Consider the following 21631-nt stretch of genomic DNA (forward strand, 5'->3'; position numbering starts at 1 on the left):
GCTGAAAGTAATAGCACAATAGCGTTTGTCGTGGGCAGTCAATAATACGGTGATGAACTTCCGTCAGTTCTGCATCGAGTATCTTGATATGCAGGGAATCGCTCCATATGGGACTGCAGTATTCAGCTGAGAGTAAGAGCTGTGGGATTCCACAATGTTGTTGCATCTTCATCTCAAACTGATACTCATTTTGTGAATGATAGTATTATTTTCTTGCCAAAGTCAACTTTATGTTTTCAATGTACCCTCTGTAAACTAAATGTCAGTGCAGTCTTCGACCAAGATATGCTGAATGGATTAAGTGTCCCAAATACGAGTTTACCAAATAACACTCACTTGTTGGAGAGCTTTCAGTTACACAGATGGAATACACAACTAATATTAAGGCTGGACACAGTCTGATTTCGCACCGGTAGTGTTAGTTTTAAAATGCATTTGCATAATCTCTTTTAATTTGTGCAGTAATTGCTGATTCCTGTTGAAACTCTCTCAATGCTGTCCCAGTTCAAGTTGGATGTAATAGTTGTGAATGCTTTTGTTTTTCTTCAGCAGAAACAACTACAACAGCAGGGAAAAGCACCACAACTGGGTCTACTGCCAGTTCCACAACAGGTGAGTGATGTCTTCTTTCAATAAACATTAGCAAGCCTTTTAACACAATTGTGCTCTTTCAGATTTACCTCCTTGACAGTAAAAACCCACTACTACTTTATTCTTCAAGATAATTGGCCCATTCTGATTAAGGGTTGCAATGTGTATCTACATTTCATTTTTAGCATATTTTTTCCCAACACAAATCACATCATTTCACGGTGAAACGTGACTGGAGTAGTTTTAGTAACTGAGTTGGTGTCTTGTGTTTTTGAATATCTTTAATATTTTGCAGAAGGAACAACGACAACAGAGACACCAACTACAACTGGCTCGACCACCTCCTACACAACTGGTGAGTGATGGCTTCTATCAATATATAGTATCAAGGCCTTAGATACAAATGTTCTTTTTCAACTCCAGCTCCTTGTCAGTGAAAGTCCATTCCTTTGCTCTTCTAGCAACTTAGTCCATTCCTGCTGTAGGACAATAGTTAATGGCTTCAATATTGAATAAAGCTCCTTAAGACTTCTTTCAATAGGCACATTAAATCACCCATCTTCCTTAATGAGGACGTTTAAAATCAGCCAGTCCTGTATTCGTGAACAGAACATCATAGAATCATAGAATTGCCACAGCACAGAAGGAGGCCAATCGGCCCATCGAGCCCGTGCCTGATCTCTACAACAGAACTTCATCTAGTTCCACTCCCCTGCCCTTTCCCCGTAGCCATGGCAAAGTTTAATCCTACAGGTACTTATCCGATTCCCCGTTGAAATCCAGAATTGAATCTGCCTCCACCAACCTTTCTGGGACTGCATTCCAGATCATAATCACTCGCTGCCTAAAATAGTTTTTCCTCATGTCGCCTTTGGTTCTTCTGCCAATCACCATAAATCGGTGTTCTCTGGTTCTCAACTCTTCCGCCAATTGGAACAGTTTCTCTCTATCTACTCTGTCGAGATCCCTCATGATTTTGAACACCTCTAAAAATCTCCTCTCAACCTTCTCTGCTCTAAGGAGAACAACCCCAGCTTTTTCAGTGTCTCCTCATAACTGAAGTCTCTCAGTCCTCGAACTATTCTTGTATATCTTTTCTGCACCATCTCTAAGGCCTTCACACCCTTCTTGAAGTGTGGTGCCCAGAATTGGTCACAATACTCCAGTTGAAGCCGAACTATTGTTGTATAAAGGTTCATCATAACTTCCTTGCTTTTTTACCCTATGACTGTATTTATGAAGCCCATGATCCCATATGCTTTATTAACCACTTTCTCAACCTGCTCTGCCACTTTCAACGATTTGTGCACGCAGACACGATGGGCCGAAGGGCCTCTTTCTGTGCTGTAAAACTCTATGACTCTATGACATATAACCCCAGGTCTCTCTGTTTATGCACCACCTTTAGAATTGTACTCTTTAGTTTACATTGCCTCTCCTCGTTCTTCCTACCAAAATGTATCACATGCACTTATCTGCGTTAACTTTCATCTGGCACGTTTCCGCCCATTCCACCAGCCTGTCTATGTGCTCTTGAAGCCTATCACTATTCTCCTTACTTTTTACTATATTTGCAAGTTTTGTGTTATCTGCAAATTTTGAAATTGTGCCCTGTACACCCAAGTCATTAATATATATCAGGAAAAGGAGTGGTCCTCGTACCGACCCATGGTGAACACAACTGTATATCTTCCTGCATACGGAAAAGCAACCGCTCACCATTACTCTCTGTTTCCTGTCACTTAACCAATTTCGTATCCATGCTGCCACTGTCCCTTTTATTCCATGGGCTTGATCATTGCTGGCAAGCCTATTATGTGGCACTTTATCAAAAGCCTTTTGGAACATGACCCAAAAGGATAATGAGATCATGCAACTGAAATTATCATGCTGGAAATAACAGCACAGAAGAGTTTGTCATGGGCAGTCAATAATACGGTGATGAGCTTCCTTCAGTTCTACATGAAGTATCTTGATATACACGGAATCGCTCCATATGGGCTGCAGTATTCAGCTGTGGAATAACTGAGAGTAAGAGCTGTGGGACTCCACAGTGTTGTTGCATCTTCATCTCAAACTGATACTCATTTTGTGAATGATAGTATTATTTTCTTGCCGAAGTCAGCTTTATGTTTTCAATGTACCCTCTGTATACTAAACGTCAGTGCAGTCTTAGACCAAGATATGCTGAATGGATTAAGTGTCCCAAATACGAGTTTACCAAATAACACTCACTTGTTGGAGAGCTTTCAGTTACACAGATGGAAGACAACTAATATTAAGGCTGGACACAGTCTGATTTCGCACCGGTAGTGTTAGTTTTAAAATGCATTTGCATAATCTCTTTTAATTTGTGCAGTAATTGCTGATTCCTGTTGAAACTCTCTCAATGCTGTCCCAGTTCAACTTGGATGTAATAGTTGTGAATGCTTTTGTTTTTATTCAGCAGAAACAACTGCAACAGCAGGGACAACCACCACAACTGGGTCTACTGCCAGTTCCACAACAGGTGAGTGATGTCTTCTTTCAATAAACATTAGCAAGCCTTTTAACACAATTGTGCTCTTTCAGATTTACCTCCTTGACAGTGAAAACCCACTACTACTTTGTTCTTCAAGATAATTGGCCCAGTCAGGTTAAGGGTTGCAATGTGTATCTACATTTCATTTTTAGCATATTTTTTCCCAACACAAATCACATCATCTCACAGTGAAACGTGACTGGAGTAGTTTTAGTAACTGAGTTGGTGTCTTGTGTTTTTGAATATCTTTAATATTTTTCAGAAGGAACAACGACAACAGAGACACCAACTACAACTGGCCCTACCACTGGCTCCACAACTGGTGAGTGATGGCTTCTTTCAATACATAATATCAAGGCCTTGGATACAAGTGTTCTTTTTCAACTTCAGCTCCTTGTCAGAGAAATTCCAATCCTTTGCTCTTCTAGCGACATAGTCCATTCCTGCAGTAGGACAATAGCTAATGGCTTAAATATTGAATAAAGCTCGTTACGACTTATTTCAATAGGAACGTTAAATCACAGATCTTCCTTAAATGAGGACCTTTCAAATCAGCCAGTCCTATATTCGAGAACAGACCATCATAGTATCATAGAATCATAGAATGGTCACAGCACAGATGGAGGCCATTCGGCCCATCGAGCCCGTGCCAGATCTCTACAACAGAACTTCATCTAGTTCCATTCCCCTGCCCTATCCCCGTAGCCCTGGCAAAGTTTTCTAACAAACAGACCCCAGTCTGTCAAATTAGTTAACCACACCTCCCCCCCACCCCCGACCCTGAACACGGGGGCCCCACAAGGATGTGTGCTGAGCCCCCTCCTCTACTCCCTCTTCACCCACGACTGTGTGGCTGTTCATGGTTCCAACACCATCATCAAGTTTGCGGATGATACCACGGTAGTAGGCCAGATCACCAACAACGATGAGTCAGCCTACAGGGAGGAGGTCCAGCATCTCGTGAAGTGGTGCGCCGATAACAACCTGGCCCTTAACATCTAGAAAACCAAAGAAATCATTGTGGACTTCAGGAAGTCTAAAGGCGGAAGCCACACCCCCATCCACATCCATGGGGCTGTGGTGGAAAGGGTGGACAGCTTTAAGTTCCTCGGAGTCCACATCACGGAAGACCTCTCCTGGTCCCTCAATACCTCCTCTCTGGTGAAGAAGGCCCAGCAGCGCCTATATTTCCTAAGGAGGCTGAAGGGATGTAACCTGTCACCCCTGATCCTCTCTAACTTTTACCGCTGCACAATAGAGAGCATCCTGACAAACTGTATCACAGTATGGTATGGCAGCTGTAGCTACTATGACCGGAAAGCCCTGCAGCGGGTCGTCAAAACTGCCCAACGCATTACCGGCACCCGGCTACCGACCATAGAGCACATATACCAGAAACGCTGTTTACGGAGGTCACGGACCATCATCAAAGACCCTGCCCACCCCAGCCACAGTCTGTTCGCCCTCCTGCCATCTGGGAGACGCTACAGATGCATTCGCACCCGATTGACCAGATTTAGGAACACCTTCTTTCCCAGGGCTGTCATCCTACTGAACTCCACAAATAAACTCTAAAGCCTGCACATCTGCCAATGCACTTTATTATGGTTATGTTTATGTTAATGTATTACAAGCCAAATGAATGTTGAATGTTTAAATGTCTTAATCTAAATGTACACTCTCGGGAGCCGCAAGCCTACATTTCGTTGTACTGCACTTGTGCACTAACAATGACAATAAAGTTGATTGTTATTATTATTATTATTAAAGTTTTATCCTTCAGGTACTTATCCGATTCCCCGTTGAAAGCCACGATTGAATCTGCCTCCACCACCCTTTCTGGGAGTGCATTCCAGATCATAATCACTCGCTGCGTAATAAAGTTTTTCCTCATGTCGCCTTTGGTTCTTCTGCCAATCACCATAAATCTGTGTTCTCTGGTTCTCAACTCTTCTGCCAATGGGAAAGGTTTCTCTCTATCTACGCTGTCGACATCCCTCATGATTTTGAACTCCTGTATAAAATCTCCTCTCAACCTTCTCTGTTCTAAGGAGAACAACCCCAGCTTTTTCAGTGTCTCCTCATAACTGAAGTCTCTCACTCTTCGAACTATTCTTGTGTTTCTTTTCTGCACCAACTCTAAGGCCGTCACATCCTTCTTAAAGTGGGGTGCCCAGAATTGGGCACAATACTCCAGTTGAAGCCGTATCATTGTGCAGTAACTGCTGATTCATGTTGAAACTCACTCAATACTGTCCCAGTTCAAGCTGGATGTAATAGTTGTGAATGCTTTTGCTTTTCTTCAGCAGAAACAACAACAACAGCAGGGACATCCACCACAACTGGGTCTACTGCCAGTTTCACAACAGGTGAGTGATGTCTTCTTTCAAAAAACATTAGCAAGCCTTTTAACACAGCTGTGCTCTTTCAGATTTACCTGCTTGACAGTGAAAACCCATTACTTTGTTCTTCAAGATACTTGGCCCATTCTTTTTAAGGAATAGAATGTGTATCTACATTTCATTTTTAGCATTTTTGCCCACACAAATCACATCATCTCACTTTGAAACTCGACTGGAGTAGTTAGGGAACTGAGTCTGATTCTTGTGGTTTTCAATGTTTTTAATATTTTTCAGAAGCAACAACTACAACAGAGACACCAACTACAATTGGCTCGACCACCTCCTACACAACTGGTGAGTGATCGATTCTATCAATATATAATATCAAGGCCTTAGATACAAATGTTCTTTTTCAACTCCAGCTCCTTGTCAGTGAAAGTCCATTCCTTTGCTCTTCTAGCAACTTAGTCCATTCCTGCTGTAGGACAATATTTAGCAGCTTAAATGTTGAATAAAGCTCGTTACAAGCTGTTTCAATAGGCTCATTTGAACACCAATCTTCCTTAAATGTAGTCCTTTAAAATCAGCCTGTCCTGTCTTAGCCAACGGAACATGTCCCAAAAAGATAATGAGATCATGCAACTGAAATTATCATGCAGAATTTTGCAGCACAATAGAGCATGTCTTGTGTTGTGTCCGTCAGTAGTAAGACACAGACTGCAGGAGAATGGTACAACAGGTGTTTACTCAACGTGGCTCACTCAGGAACTGAACTGTCCAGATTACTACTCAGTGCTATATACAGGTGTGGTCCCTGCCGGTACAACATTATACATGAGCTGTAAAAGTAGTTCCCCCCTTAAAGGTATATACATTACAATTCCTCCCCTTTTAGATTAACAGTACCACAACACTCATTTAACAATTAAGTATCAAACTAATTACAATTAACACTTTTAACATACAACGTTAGCTGAAAATAGCCCATTTATATATTCAGTCTTTGGGGAGGCTTTCTGATCCTTTCTGGATAGCGCCTTTCCCGAGTGTCTCGCTCTTGGTGCGGAGGCGATTCTGGCACCCTGTCGTCGGTTGGGTCATCAGCTTCCGATGCTATTGTTTCTGGGGTAGATGCAACCTGTACATCGGGTTCCTCACCAGGTACGTATGGGCGAGACATGGGGTTGACTTGTTCCTGTGACTCTAGGATCTGGTCAGCATGGCGTCTCACGATGTTCTCCCCAACGTCCACTGTGTACATTAGTGGGCCCTGCCGTGTGCATATCGTTCCTGGCTGCCATTTTTCTGTTCTGTAGTCGCGGGCCAAGACTGGTTGCCCTACATCGAAGCTCCCTGTTGGCTTCTCATGGATGTGCTGGAATTGCTTACTCTCAACATCTCTTCGTACGTTTGGTCTGAGCAAATCCAGGCGAGATCTTAACCTTTGGTTAAAGAACATCATGGCCGGGGCTTGGTTGGTGACTGCATGTGTCGCATTCCGGTAGGCGAACAGGAAATTGTCCACCTTATGCTGCAGCGGAATGTTGTCATTGTACATAGCCTTTATTGCCTTCTTAAAGGTTTGTACGAACCTCTCAGCCAATCCATTTGTGGCTGGATGATATGGGGCGGATGTGTAATGCCTTACCCCATTCTTCTGTATAAACCTGCGGAACTCTTCGGACACAAACTGTGGTCCGTTATCGGAGCAAATCTGTTCTGGCAAGCCGTTCCTGGCAAAAATGGTCTGTAGGACTGCAATTGTTTTCTCCGTGGTGGTGGAGGATATTTTGATGACCTCAGGCCATTTCGAGTGCGCATCGACGGCTATTGAAAACATTGAGTCCATGAATGGACCAGCAAAATCAATATGCACCCGTTGCCATGGAGATGAGGGCCACTCCCATGGGTGTAGAGGGGCATGTGGTGGTGCATTTTGGACTTTCTGGCATCCTGTGCAGCTCTTGGTCAGGTCCTCGATTTTGTTTATCGATTCCCGGCCACCACACATAAGCCCTGGCAAGGCTTTTCATTTTACTCCTCCCAGATGACCCTCATGAAGCTCATTGAGCACTCTATCCCTTAACTTGGGTGGAATTACCACTCGGGATCCACACATCAAGGTGCCCCGGCACACTGACAGCTGTTCTCTTCTTGTCGAGAATGCTGGCAACAGTGAGTCGCCATGTGCTGGCCATCCCTTCACCGTCAAATCATATACCCGAGACAGTGTCGGGTCATTCCGGGTCTCCTTTTCTATACAAGCGTTAGTTACCGGTAGGTATTCAACTATAGTCGAATGAAATATTTCGACAGGATCCACTGCTGGTGCTTCCTCCGCAGTAGGCAGTGGCAGGTGTGATAGCCCATCAGCATTTCCATGCTGTTTCGTGCCCTTATATTCAATCTCATAGTGGTGCGCCCCTAGAAAGAGTGACCATCTTTGTAGTCGTTGCGCAGTCATCACCGGAACGCCCTTCTTCGGATTAAAAATGGAGACAAGAGGCTGGTGGTCAGTCAGCAAGGTGAATTTCTGCCCGTGCAGATAGTGATTGAACTTTTTCACTCCCCACACTAGGCTGAGGGCCTCCCTGTCAATCTGGGCGTAGTTACGCTCGGCTGAGGTTAGTGATCGTGACGCAAAGGCTATTGGCCTCTCTGAGTCGTCCGAGAATTTGTGCGACAGCACCGCTCCAATGCCGTAGGGTGACGCATCACACGCCAACCGAATTGGTACTGCTGGGTTGAAATGGGCCAATACCTCTTTCGATGTGATTAGTGTTTTGCTCTTCTGGTAAGCTCGTTTACATTTGTCACTCCACTTCCATGGCACTCCAGTTTGCAGTAGGGTGTTCAGTGGGTGTAGTATTGTAGACAAATTTGGCAAGAACTTATGGTAGTAGTTTACCAGCCCGAGGAACGACCTCAGTTGTGACACGTTTTCCGGTGCTGGAGCCTTGACTACTGCCTCAATTTTTTCTGGGGACTTATGTAACCCCTCTTTATCGATAACATGGTTACAATACGAGATCTGTTTTTTAAAAAACTCGCATTTGGGGCGGTTAGCTCGGAGCCCATATTCCTTCAATCTAGTGAGCACCTGCTCCAGGTTGGCGAGGTGATCACTGTCATTTTCGCCCGTGACCAGGATGTCGTCCAAATAACACTGGGTCCCTGGGATCCCTTGCAGGATTTGTTCCATTGCCCTTTGCCAAATAGCCGGAGCTGATGCTACCCCGAATACCAGCCGGTTGTATTGGTAGAGACCTTTATGGGTGTTGATTGTGAGGTATTTTTTTGATGCTTCTTCTACCTCCATTTGTAGATATGCCTGGGCCAGATCAATCTTAGTGAAGCGTTTCCCTCCAGATAGCAAGGCGAAAATATCTTCAATCCGCGGAAGTGGATATTGCACAGTGTGAAGGACTGGGTTCACTGTTACCTTAAAGTCCCCACAGATGCGAACCTTCCTTGGTTCCCCAGGCGTGCTGCTCAACGACTTTTTCGTCACAGGGATGATGGGTGTAGCCCACTCCAGTCTACTTTGGACAGTACTCCTGAACGTTGCAAACTCTCCAGCTCTGCTTCGACAGCTGGGCGGATCGCATAAGGTACCGGTCTGGCCTTAAAAAATTTTGGGCTTGCGTTTTCTTCGATTTTAATTGTTGCTGTCATGCTTTTAGTGTTCTGAGTCCTTGCTGGAACACTTCTTGCGCGTCGGTTAGGATCTTTGACAGTCGCCCAGGTGTGACGTCGTCATCCTTTTTGGCAGCCACAGTCAGTGCTTGTATGGAATGCCAATCCTGCTGTATTTTCCAGATCCATTCACGTCCCAGTAATGGTGGTCCTCCATCTTGCAATACATACAGGTTTAGTTTTGGTGTTTCCTTACCGTTATATATGACGGTCACCCTTATTTTTCCTTTGGGGTAGACTTTTTGCCCCGTGTACATCTTCAAAATAATTTTTGTGTCTCTCAAGGGTATGTGTGAGAATAGCCGCTCGTAGTCCCGTCGGTTTATGACTGTTAGGGCTGATCTTGTGTCCAATTCCATTTTTACCTGGACTCCTGCTGTCTTAAGAGTGACCCAAATGGTTCGGTGATCCTCCATTTTGATCACATTATGTAGTTTCAGACAACTCAGCTCCCTGTTTTCGGAGTCGGTATCACTCTTTTGTTCGTCTGAACTATTCTCCGTCACCTTATGTACCTTCTTGTACTTTTCTTTTGGAGATTTCTTATTGCTGGTTCTCTTTCCCGACCTGCAGACTCATGCTATGTGTCCTACTTTTCCACACTGTCTGCACACTTTGTCTTTGAACCAGCAATCATTCTGGTCATGTGTTGTTCTGCCGCAGCGATAGCACTTCTCTGTTCTGTATGACATTTCGTTTGTGCCATATTCTTGCCGTCTCTGTTGTATCTCTGCAGCGCCCCGTGCTGCTGCTTCATATGATACCGCAATGCTGAAAGCCTTGTCCAGTGTAAGGTCCTTTTCAGATAAAAGCCGTTTCTGGCTTCCTTCACTTTGAAGCCCACACACAAACTTGTCCCTTAAGGTATCTGCCAGTCCCGTTCCAAACTGGCAGTGTTTCGATAGTTTGCACAGTTCTGTTAAATATTCAGCATTACTTTCATCCTTATGCTGGTTCCGTTTGTGAAACTTGAATCTTTCTGCTATCAGCAGCGGTGTGGGGTTTAAATGTTCCTGTAGTATCGTCACTATGTCTCCAAAACTCTCTTCCACTGGCTTCGCTGGGGTTACTAGATTTCGTAATAAGCCATACGTCTTTGCACACATTAAATTTAACAATACCGGCGCTTTCTTGTCATCTGACACCTCATTTGCCTTGCAGTATACCTCTATTCGTTCGACATATGTAGTCCAATCTTCGACTTCATTGTCAAATGCGGTGATACTGCCACTCTTCGGCATTTTGGGTGTGGTTTAAAATGGCTTAAAATGGCGTCTCCTGCGCTTTCCTTCCTTCCCCGTTGCTGCCAAAGCCGCTCTCGGCGGTCCTCGTGGCAATGGCGGCGCCCTGTAGGTTTCGCGCGCTTCTCCTGCTCTGCTGCCAACACCGCTCTCGGCGGTCCTCGTGGCAATGGCGGCGCCTCGCAGGTTTCTGCGCGTCTCTCTCCCTCTCCTCGACGCTGCTCGGCCCCTGAACACCGGCTGCGCCCTGTGCGCTCTGCCCTTGCTCTCTCTCTCTCCCGTCGACGCTGCTCGGCCCTTTGCTGTGCCGCTCGGTCGGGCTCTAGCCCGCCGCAGTCCGGGAAGGGTCTGCGCACTACCTGTTGCCAGCCCGTTTCGCTGGACCACCGCGACTGGAAAGGCAAGCCTGCCTCTCAACAGCCTCCCCCGCAATTCTCGAGTTTCTGCTGGATGACTGGGCGGTTGCCCGTGGTCGACGCCCGTGTCTCTGGCCTTGACCTCCAATCTACTGGTCTCCAGGAACGAATCCCTGGGAGGTGATGCAGAGTTGCAGGTAGGATCGAATTTGCCTCGTCGCCAATGTTGTGTCCGTCAGTAGTAAGACACAAGACTGCAGGAGAACGGTACAACAGGTGTTTACTCAACGTGGCTCACTCTGGAACTGAACTGTACAGATTACTACTCAGTGCTATATACAGGTGTGGTCACTGCCAGTACTACAGTATACATGAGCTGTAAAAGTACTTCCCCCCTTCAAGGTATATACATTACATCGTGGACAGTTAGTAATACGGTGATGAGCTTCATTGAGTTCTGCATCAAGTATCTTGATATTTAAGGAACCGCTCCAGATGGGACTGTAGTGTTCAGCTGTTGACTAATTGAGAGTAAGAGCTGTGGGGCTCTTCAATGATGTTGTATCTCCATCTCAAACTGTGATACTCGTTTTCTGAAGAATAGTATTATTTTCCTGCCGAAGTCCCTTTATGTTTTCAATGTACCCTCTGTATTCTAAATGTCAATGCAGTCTTAGACCAAGATATGCTGAATGGATTAAGTGTCCCAAAGTCGAGCTTCCCAAATGTCACTCACTTGATGGAGAGTTTGTCAGTGACACAGATGGAAAACACAACTAATATTAAGGCTGGACACAGTCTGATTTGGCACCGGTAGTGTTGGTTTTAAAACGCTTTTGCATACTCTTTTAATTTGTGCAGTAACTGCTGATTCATGTTGAAACACTCTCAATGCTGTCCCAGTTCAAGTTGGATGTAATAGTTGTGAATGCTTTTGCTTTTCTTCAGCAGAAATAACTACAACAGCAGGGACACCCACCACAACTGGGTCTACTGCCAGTTTCACAACAGGTGAGTGATGTCTTCTTTCAAAAAACATTAGCAAGCCTTTTAACACAACTGTGCTCTTTCAGATTTTTGAATCCGTGATTCTTAAAGTATGATGTTTTCCAATAACTAGACGGAGGCTGTAAATTAACAATCAACAGGTGTTTACTGGAGGAGGGTAGTCTAAAGACTAACAGTACAGAGGCATGCTCAAGGCTTATATACAGGTGTGGTCACTGCCGGTACTACAGTATACAGGAGCTGTAAAAGTAGTTCTCTCTTAAAGGTACATACACTACACAGATTTACCTCTTTGTCAGTGAAAGTCAATTCCTTTGCTCTTCTAGCAACTTAGTCCATTCCTGCTGTAGGACAATAGTTAGTAGCTTAAATATTGAATAAAGCTCGTTACAAGCTGTTTCGACCGGCACATTTGAACACCAATCTTCCTTAAATGTAGGCCTTTAAAATCAGCCTGTCCTGTCTTAGTCAACGGAACATGTCCCAAAAAGATAATGAGATCATGCAACTAACTGAAATTATCATGCAGAATGTAGCAGCACAAGAGTTTGTCGTGGACAGTTAGCAATACGGTGATGAGCTTCATTGAGTTCTGCATCAAGTATCTTGATATATAAGGTATTAAATCCGTGTATTAATGGAGACACGGAATGCAGGAGTTGGTTTAACAAGTCTTTCCTGAATGGAGACAATCTGGAAACTGAAACTACAGAAGCCTGCCAGGGCCTTTTATACAGGGATGGTCACTGCCGGTACTGCAGTCTGAGACCAGTTATTCCCTTAAAGGGACATACACAACAATTCCTCCCCTTTTAGATAAACAGTACATAACATTCATTTAACAACTAAATAATAACTAATTACAATTACAATTACGGTTGCTAGATACATTAGTTGAAGTTAAGCAATTATAAGTTCAGTCTTTGAGGAGGCTTCCTGATTCTGTCTGGATAATGCCTCTTTGGGATACCAGGTTCTTCTGGCAAGGTTGAGTCAGGATCAATGTCGTTGTTTGGTTCGTCTGCTTCCAATATCACCGATTCTGCGGTAGATGCAATTGGTACTTCGGTTTCATCGCCAGGTGTATTAGATCGTGGTGTGGAGTTGAGGTTTTCCAGTGACTCTAGAAGCTGGTCAGCATGGCGTCTTACAATGCTTTCTCCAACGTCCACGGTATACATTAGACGTCCTTGCCGTGTACAGATCGTTCCTGGCTGCCATTTCTCTGTGCGGTAGTCCCGGGCCAAAACTGGTTGACCTATCTTAAAACTCCTGGTCGGCCTTTCATTCATATTCTGAAACTGCCTGTTCTCCACATCTCTTCTGACGTTTGGCTTAACCAAATCCAAGCGGCATCGTAGTCTTCGATTGAAGAACATCATGGCTGGAGTTTGGTTGGTAACTGCATGTGTCGCATTCCGGTAGGAAAACAAGAAGTTATCCACCTTGTGTTGTAGGGGTAAATCTTCATTACACATTGCCTTGATAGCCTTCTTGAATGTTTGAACAAACCTCTCGGCCAATGCATTAGTGGCTGGATGATATGGGGCGGATGTGTAATGCGTAACACCATTGTTCTTTAAGAACCTCCGGAACTCTTCAGACACAAACTGTGGTCCATTGTCAGGGCAAATCTGTTCAGGCAGCCCATTCCTGGCGAATATGGTTCGTAAGACTGTGATAGTTTTTTCTGTGGTGGTTGAGGACATTTTTATTACCTCTGGCCACTTTGAATGTGCATCCACCACAATTAAAAACATCGAGTTCATAAAGGGACCAGCAAAATCAATGTGCACCCTTTGCCATGGAGATGAGGGCCACTCCCATGGATGTAGAGGGGCTTGTGGTGGGGCGTTTTGGACCTTCTGGCATCCTGTACAGCTCTTGGTCATCTCTTCGATTTCTCTATCGATTCCCGGCCACCACACAAACGCTCTGGCTAAGTTCTTCATTTTTACCCCTCCCAGATGACCCTCATGAAGCTCATTGAGCACTCTATCCTTCAATTTGGGTGGAATTACTACTCTGGATCCACACATCAAGGTTCCTCTGCATACTGACAGCCGTCCTCTTCTCGGCGAGAATGCTGGCAGCAGTGGTTCACCATGTGATGGCCATCCCTTCACCGTTAAATCATAGACCCAGGAGAGTGTCGGGTCATTTCGTGTTTCCTTTTCTATGTTTGCATTCGTCACAGGGAGACATTCGACAATAGTCAAGTGGAATAACTCCACTGGATCCACTGCCAGTTGTTCTTCCACCGTCGGCAACGGTAGGCGTGACAATCCATCAGCATTCCCATGCTGTTTAGTTCCTTTGTACTTGATCTCATATTGGTGTGCCCCTAGGAAAAGGGACCACCTCTGTAGCCGTTGTGCCGTCAATATCGGTACGCCCTTCTGAGGGTTGAAAATGGAGACGAGAGGTTGATGATCAGTTAGTAGAGTAAATTTCTGACCGTGCAGGTAGTGATTGAACTTCTTCACCCCCCACACCAGGCTGAGGGCCTCTCTGTCAATCTGGGCGTAGTTACGCTCAGCTGAAGTTAACGAGCATGACGCAAAAGCTGTCGGCCTCTCAGAACCATCAAGGAATTTATGTGATAGTACCGCCCCAATGCCGTAGGGAGACGCATCACACGCCAGTCTTATCGGTAGTGATGGGTTGTAGTGAGCCAATACTTCTCTTGAAGTGATTAGGTCCTTACTCTTCTGAAAGGCCCGCTTACATTCATTGCTCCACTTCCATGCTACTCCCATTCGTAGTAAGGTGTTCAGTGGATGCAGAATTGTGGACAAATTTGGCAAAAACTTATGGTAGTAATTCACCAATCCGAGGAATGACCTCAGTTGTGACACATTTTCAGGCGCTGGAGCCTTAACTACCGCTTCAATTTTGTCAGGGGAGTTATGCAACCCCTCTTCATCAATCACCTGGCCACAATACGATATCTGTTTCTTAAAAAACTCGCACTTGGGGCGATTGGCTCGTAGCCCATGTTCACGTAGTCTAGTGAGCACCTGCTCTAGGTTGGCAAGGTGTTCACTGTCATCTTCACCTGTCACTAGGATGTCGTCCAAGTAACACTGAGTCCTCGGAATCCCTTGCAGGACCTGTTCCATCGCTCTTTGCCATATTGCCGGAGCTGATGCTACTCCGAATACCAGTCGAATATACTGGTAAAGACCTTTGTGAGTGTTTATCGTGAGATACTTCCTAGAGGATTCTTCAACCTCCATCTGCAAATATGCTTGCGCTAGGTCAATTTTTGTAAAACGTGAGGCGAAGATATCTTCTATCCTTGGAAGAGGATATTGTACTGTGTGAAGGACTGGGTTCACTGTCACCTTGAAGTCCCCACAGATGCGAACCTTCCTTGGCTCCTCAGACTTATTGTTTAACGTTTTCTTCATGACAGGAACGATGGGTGTCGCCCACTCGCTCCAGTCTACCTTAGATAACACGCCTGCATTCTCCAGATTCTCCAGCTCTGCCTCGACGGCTGGGCGAATTGCATATGGCACCGGTCTTGCTTTGAAAAACTTGGGAATTGCATTCTCCTCTATTTTTATCGAGGCGGTTACGCCTTTAAGAGTGCCCAGTTCTTGTTGAAATACCTCTTTGGCGTCAGCTAAGATTGTTGACAATCGTCCAGGAGTGACGTCGTCATACTTTTTACCAGCCACCGTCAGTACCTGAATGGAGTGCCAGTCTAAACTTATCTTTCTGATCCATTCACGTCCCAATAACGGTGGTCCACCATCTTGCAGAATGTAGAGATACAATTTCCGTATTTTCTTGCCGTTGTATTCGACAGGCACCCTTATTTTTCCTCTGGGGTATACTTTTTGCCCCGTATACGTCCTCAAGACAATGGATGTCTCTCTCAAGGGTATGTGTGAGAATAGCCGCTTGTAGTCTCGTCGATTCATGACGGTTAGAGCTGATCCTGTATCCAATTCCATTTTGACTTGAGACCCTGCTATCGTGAGGGTGACCCAAATGGTTCGGTGATCCTCTTTTGCAATTACGTTGTGAAGTTTGAGACAGCTTAGTCTCTTGTTCCCGGATTCACTATCGCTCATCTGGTCTTCGGAACTACTGTCCGTCACCTTTTGTACTTTCCTGTACGGTTCCTTTGTAGCCTTTTTGTTGTCGTTGGTCTTCTACCCAGACCTGCAAACTCGTGCAATGTGTCCCATCTTTCCGCATTGCCTGCATATTTTGTCCTTGGACCAGCAGTCCTTCTGGTCATGGTTTGTTCTGCCGCAGCGATAACATTTTGCAAATCCCCGTGTCATTTCGTGGGTGCCGTATTCCTGTGGTTTTTGTTGTATTTCCACAGCTCCCCTTGCTGCTGCTTTGTACGATACTGCCACGCTGAAAGCCTTATCTAGCGTCAGCTCTTTCTCTGAGAGTAACCTCTTCTGGGTTCCTTCACTCAGGAGTCCACAGACAAATTTGTCCCGTAAGGTATCTGCCAGTCCTGCTCCGAACTGGCAGTGCTTTGATAGCTTGCGTAGTTCCGTAAGGTAATCAGCATTGCTCTCATTTTTATGCTGATTTCTCCTGTGGAATTTAAATCTTTCTGCTATCAGCAGCGGTGTAGGATTTAGGTGTTCCTGTAGGATAGCAACAATTTCGTTAAAACTCTTCGCCTTCGGTTTGGCTGGAGTAATCAGGTCCCGCAATAGGCCGTACGTTCTTGCGCCCATTAAATTTAGCAATACCGATGCCTTTTTCTCATCGGCTATTTCGTTTGCCTCGCAATATACCTCGACTCTTTCCACATACGTGGTCCAGTCTTCTATTGCATTATCGAAGGCAGTCTTTGGCATCTTGAAAATCTAAGATGGCGTCTCCCGCGCTTTTCCTTCGTCCCCGATGGATCAAAATGGCGCCTCCCGCGCTTTTCCTTCTTCCCCGCCGAGTTAAGATGGCGCCTCCCGCGCTTTCCCGCCGCTGCTGCTGCTGTCAACGCCGCTCTCCGCGGTATTTTTATTTTTAACCATTCCCGTCGTGGAGCGGACCCTCTGGGACACTTCCCTCCCTCTTCTTAGGTCCGAACGCTGCCCGGCTGCGATGCACCGGCCGCGCCCTGTGTGCTCCACCCTCTCTCTCTCTCTTTGCTTCCCGACTCGCTGCCCGGCCCCGTTGCAGAGCCACCCGATCGAGCTCTAGCCCGCCGCAGCCCAGGAAGGATCAGTGCACTACCTGCCACCAGCCCGATTAGCTGGGAAACCACAGACTGGGGAACCAAGCCTGGCTCTTGACAGTCTCCCCTGCAAGTTTTCAATCCGATGATTTGGAGGGCGGTTGCCCACGGCCGACGCCCGTTTCTCGAGTTTCTTTGGATTCTATTTTTTTTCTTTTCTGGCTTCGACCTTCAATAACGTCGTCTGAGGTGCTGTCGAGTTGCAGGTAAGTTCGTTTCTTACTCGTCGCCAGTATTAAATCCGTGAGTTAATGGAGACACGGAATGCAGGAGTTGGTTTAACAAGTCTTTACTGACTGGAGACAATCTGGATACTGAAACTACAGAAGCCAGCCAGGGCCTTTTATACAGGGATGGTCACTGCCGGTACTGCAGTCTGAGACCAGGTATTCCCTTAAAGGGACATACACAACATAAGGAACCGCTCCAGATGGGGCTGTAGTGTGCAGCTGCTGACTAATTGAGAGTAAGAGCTGTGGGGCTCTTCAATGTTGTTGTATCTCCATCTCAAAACTGTGATACTCGTTTTGTGAAGGATAGTATTATTTTCCTGCTGAAGTCCCTTTATGTTTTCAATGTACCCTCTGTATACTAAATGTCAGTGCAGTCTTAGACCAAGATATGCTGAATGGATTAAGTGTCCCAAAGTCGAGCTTCCCAAATGTCAGTCACTTGATGGAGAGTTTGTCAGTGACACAGATGGAAGACACAACTAATATTAAGGCTGGACACAGTCTGATTTGGCACCGGTAGTGTTGGTTTTAAAACGCTTTTGCATACTCTTTTAATTTGTGCAGTAACTGCTGATTCATGTTAAAACACTCTCAATGCTGTCCCAGTTCAAGTTGGATGTAATAGTTGTGAATGTTTTTGTTTTTCTTCAGCAGAAACAACTACAACAGCAGGGACAACCACCACAACTGGGTCCACTGCCAGTTTCACAACAGGTGAGTGATGTCTTCTTTCAAAAAACATTAGCAAGCCTTTTAACACAACTGTGCTCTTTCAGATTTACCTGCTTGACAGTGAATACCCATTACTTTGTTCTTCAAGATAATTGGCTCATTCCTTTTAGGGGATGCAATATGTATCTACATTTCATTTTTAGCATATTTTTTAACCAACACACATCACATCATCTCACGGTGAAACTCAACTGGAGTAGTTTGGGAACTGTGTTGGAATCTTGTGGTTTTCAATGTCTTTAATATTTTTCAGAAGGAACAACTACAACAGCAGGGACAACCACCACAACTGGGTCTACTGCCAGTTCCACAACTGGTGAGTGATGTCTTCTTTCAAAAAACATTAGCAAGTCTTTTAACACAGCTGTGCTCTTTCAGATTTACCTGCTTGACAGTGAAAACCCATTACTTTGTTCTTCAAGATAATTGACCCATTCTTTTTAAGGGATGCAATGTGTATCTACATTTCAATTTTAGCATTTTTGCCCAACACAAATCAGATCATCTCACATTGAAACTCGACTGGAGTAGTTTGGGAACTGAGTTGGAGTCTTGTGGTTTTCAATGTCTTTAATATTTTTCAGAAGCAACAACTACAACAGAGACACCAACTACAATTGGCTCGACCACCTCCTACACAACTGGTGAGTGATGGCTTCTATCAATATATAATATCAAGGCCTTAGATACAAATGTTCTTTTTCAACTCCAGCTTCTTGTCAGTGAAAGTCCATTCCTTTGCTCTTCCAGCAACTTAGTCCATTCCTACTGTAGGATAATAGTTAATGGCTTCAATATTGAATAAAGCTCCTTAAGACTTCTTTCAATATGCACATTAAATCACACATCTTCCTTAAATGAGGATGTTTAAAATCAGCCAGTCCTGTATTCGTGAACAGAACATCATAGAATCATAGAATTGTCACAGCACTGAAGGAGGCCATTCGGCCCATCGAGCCCGTGCCTGATCTCTACAACAGAACTTCATCTAGTTCCACTCCCCTGCCCTTTCCCCGTAGCCATGGCAAAGTTTTATCCTACAGGTACTTATCCGATTCCCCGTTGAAATCCAGAATTGAATCTGCCTCCACCAACCTTTCTGGGAGTGCATTCCAGATCATAATCACTCGCTGCCTAAAATAGTTTTTCCTCATGTCGCCTTTGGTTCTTCTGCCAATCACCATAAATCGGTGTTCTCTGGTTCTCAACTCTTCCGCCAATGGGAACAGTTTCTCTCTATCTACTCTGTCGAGATCCCTCATGATTTTGAACACCTCTAAAAATCTCCTCTCAACCTTCTCTGCTCTAAGGAGAACAACCCCAGCTTTTTCAGTGTCTCCTCATAACTGAAGTCTCTCACTCCTCGAACTATTCTTGTATATCTTTTCTGCACCATCTCTAAGGCCTTCACATCCTTCTTAAAGTGCGGTGCCCAGAATTGGTCACAATACTCCAGTTGAAGCCGAACTATTGTTGTATAAAGGTTCATCATAACTTCCTTGCTTTTTTACCCTATGCCTGTATTTATGAAGCCCATGATCCCATATGCTTTATTAACTGTTTTCTCAACCTGCTCTGCCACTTTCAACGATTTGTGCACATATAACCCCAGGTCTCTCTGTTTATGCAGCACCTTTAGAATTGTACTCTTTAGTTTACATTGCCTCTCCTCGTTCTTCCTACCAAAATGTATCACATCGCACTTATCTGCGTTAACTTTCATCTGCCACGTTTCCGCCCATTCCACCAGCCTGTCTATGTGCTCTTGAAGTCTATCACTATCCTCCTTGCTGTTAACTATATTTACAAGTTTTGTGTTATCTGCAAATTTTGAAATTGTTCCCTGTACACCCAAGTCATTAATATATATCAGGAAAAGCAGTGGTCCTTGTAAAGTCTGTGGGTTGTTTAGTTAATTAATACACAGACTCCAAGAGTAACTTAAAACAGGACTTTATTATTCGAAGGTCAGGGCGAATCTGCCCAATAACTCCTGGCACAACACTTATATACTGGTGTGGTCACCGTCGGTATTACCGTATACAGAAGCCAAACAAAGTAGTGCCACACCTAAAATAGTTCTCTTAAAGGTGAACGGTTACATACAATAGTTCTCTTAAAGGTAGACGGGTACATACACTACAATCCTCCCTTTTTAGCTTACAACATACTTATTCCCCATTAAACATAACATACAATCAACTTCATGTAAAACAATTCACAGATATAGTCTCTGCGGGAAACAGTTCACAGATTCAGTCTCTGCGGGAACAGTTCACAGATTCAGTCTCTGGTCTTGACTCGGTCCGAACAACATCTCTGTGGTGTAGCCGGTTCACATTTCTAGCGTGACTCATCCAATAGTCTTTCCCTTGGCTTAACAGCTTGAACTTCCGTCCTGCTGAACCAGCAGTGCTGATTTTACAAACAGCTGGACTGCCTTGGTAATTTTTCCTACTTTCCAACTGATTTGGCCCCCTTCGTGGGGCCCACGTGCATGATCTGATAGAAGTGATAATGATTTAGATGGTTATCGTCTTCTGCTTCGTCTTTTTCTTTTCTGCTTCTTGGAGACTCTCGGGGCTCCCTTATCCGCTGCCAGCTGTAGCGCCACCATCTCCCTATGTTCCTTAGACTTTAAGTGCTTCATCCTGATTTCTGCACTTTGGGAGTTTTCATCACAAGCTGGGCAGACCAAGTCATCGTAATATTCCGTGTCGCTCAACAGGTCATGGTAATATTCGGTGTCGTCCTGAGCTAGTCTAGCGAGAGGGCCTGCTACTTCTTCCGTACCCAACTGGACGTTAGCCGACTGTTGTTCCCTCCCTAGACATCTTTCCTGAAGAGACTTCTTCATGCGTTCATATTCATCCCGCTCTTCCTGGGTTTCCTGCAAATCCTTCACTAATGACCTCGTTTGTGATTTCAATACTTCCCCTTCCCTCGGGGATTGATTGATCAGGCTATTCAATCCTTCTACTGGAGCAGCTGTTTCAACATTCTGCTGTTCACATTGACGTGATTCAGCGTACTTTTGGCATCCCTGTAAAATCTGTGTTGCAACCTCAGCTATTTCCATAACTTTTGAGAGCTCCGAACTCCTTCCCTTTGAAGATTGAAGCTCGTGTTCAGATTGTTCCCATTGTAGAGTCTTGTCCTTCAGCATATGAAGGAGTTGGCTGACCGTTAACTCTTCCACGGGAACACTGTGGGTCAGAGTCTTCTCCATTTCATCCACCTTTTCCTCCAATGCTTTCACCTTCTTTTCCTCTTGTACTTTGGCTTCCAGCGCTCGGAGAAGTTGCGCCTTGATGCTCTCTAGCTCATGTTCAGAGGCCATTCTTACAGTCTTTGTGTTTCTTACAGTTCCCTTTTCTTCCACTGAACGGATTCCCAGTTGAATCTGTTCTTCAAGTTGTTGAATCTCGGTCATTGCCGCCCCATATTTGTCTTGGGTTTCCTTTAATATTTTTATGAGTTCTTGTACATCTTGTCTTTCATGTTCTGCCATGTCTTTCACCTCTAATTTCTCATCTATGGATGGAACTTCTACCGATGAGTCTGTCTTGGCCTTGAGCTCATCAAGAATTTCCTACAGCCTTTGGACTTCTTGCTCATGTTCAACCTTCAGTTGCTCATATGCTTCCACTGAAACTAGCTTTTCGGAGGTTGCCGAGTTAACCCCTTCCAGAATTG

The 21631-nt window shown here is 44.9% G+C and overlaps 1 protein-coding gene across 1 annotated transcript in view; it reads left to right on the top strand.

Annotated features, from left to right (window-relative positions):
- Nucleotides 1-21631, top strand: part of LOC147105636 (uncharacterized) — a 308669-nt gene that overhangs the window by 133335 nt on the left and 153703 nt on the right. Inside the window, exons 82-90 of the mRNA XM_086010932.1 lie at nt 553-612; nt 887-946; nt 3038-3100; nt 3375-3434; nt 5419-5481; nt 5749-5808; nt 11696-11758; nt 17855-17917; nt 18189-18251. Of these exons, the coding sequence (XP_085867058.1) occupies nt 553-612; nt 887-946; nt 3038-3100; nt 3375-3434; nt 5419-5481; nt 5749-5808; nt 11696-11758; nt 17855-17917; nt 18189-18251 (555 nt within the window). The remainder of the gene's footprint in view (nt 1-552; nt 613-886; nt 947-3037; nt 3101-3374; nt 3435-5418; nt 5482-5748; nt 5809-11695; nt 11759-17854; nt 17918-18188; nt 18252-21631) is intronic.

This window comes from Somniosus microcephalus, chromosome 17 (assembly GCF_052327205.1).
Source record: "Somniosus microcephalus isolate GS21.2 chromosome 17, FLI_Smic_1.0, whole genome shotgun sequence".
Classification (NCBI taxonomy): Eukaryota; Metazoa; Chordata; class Chondrichthyes; order Squaliformes; family Somniosidae; genus Somniosus; species Somniosus microcephalus.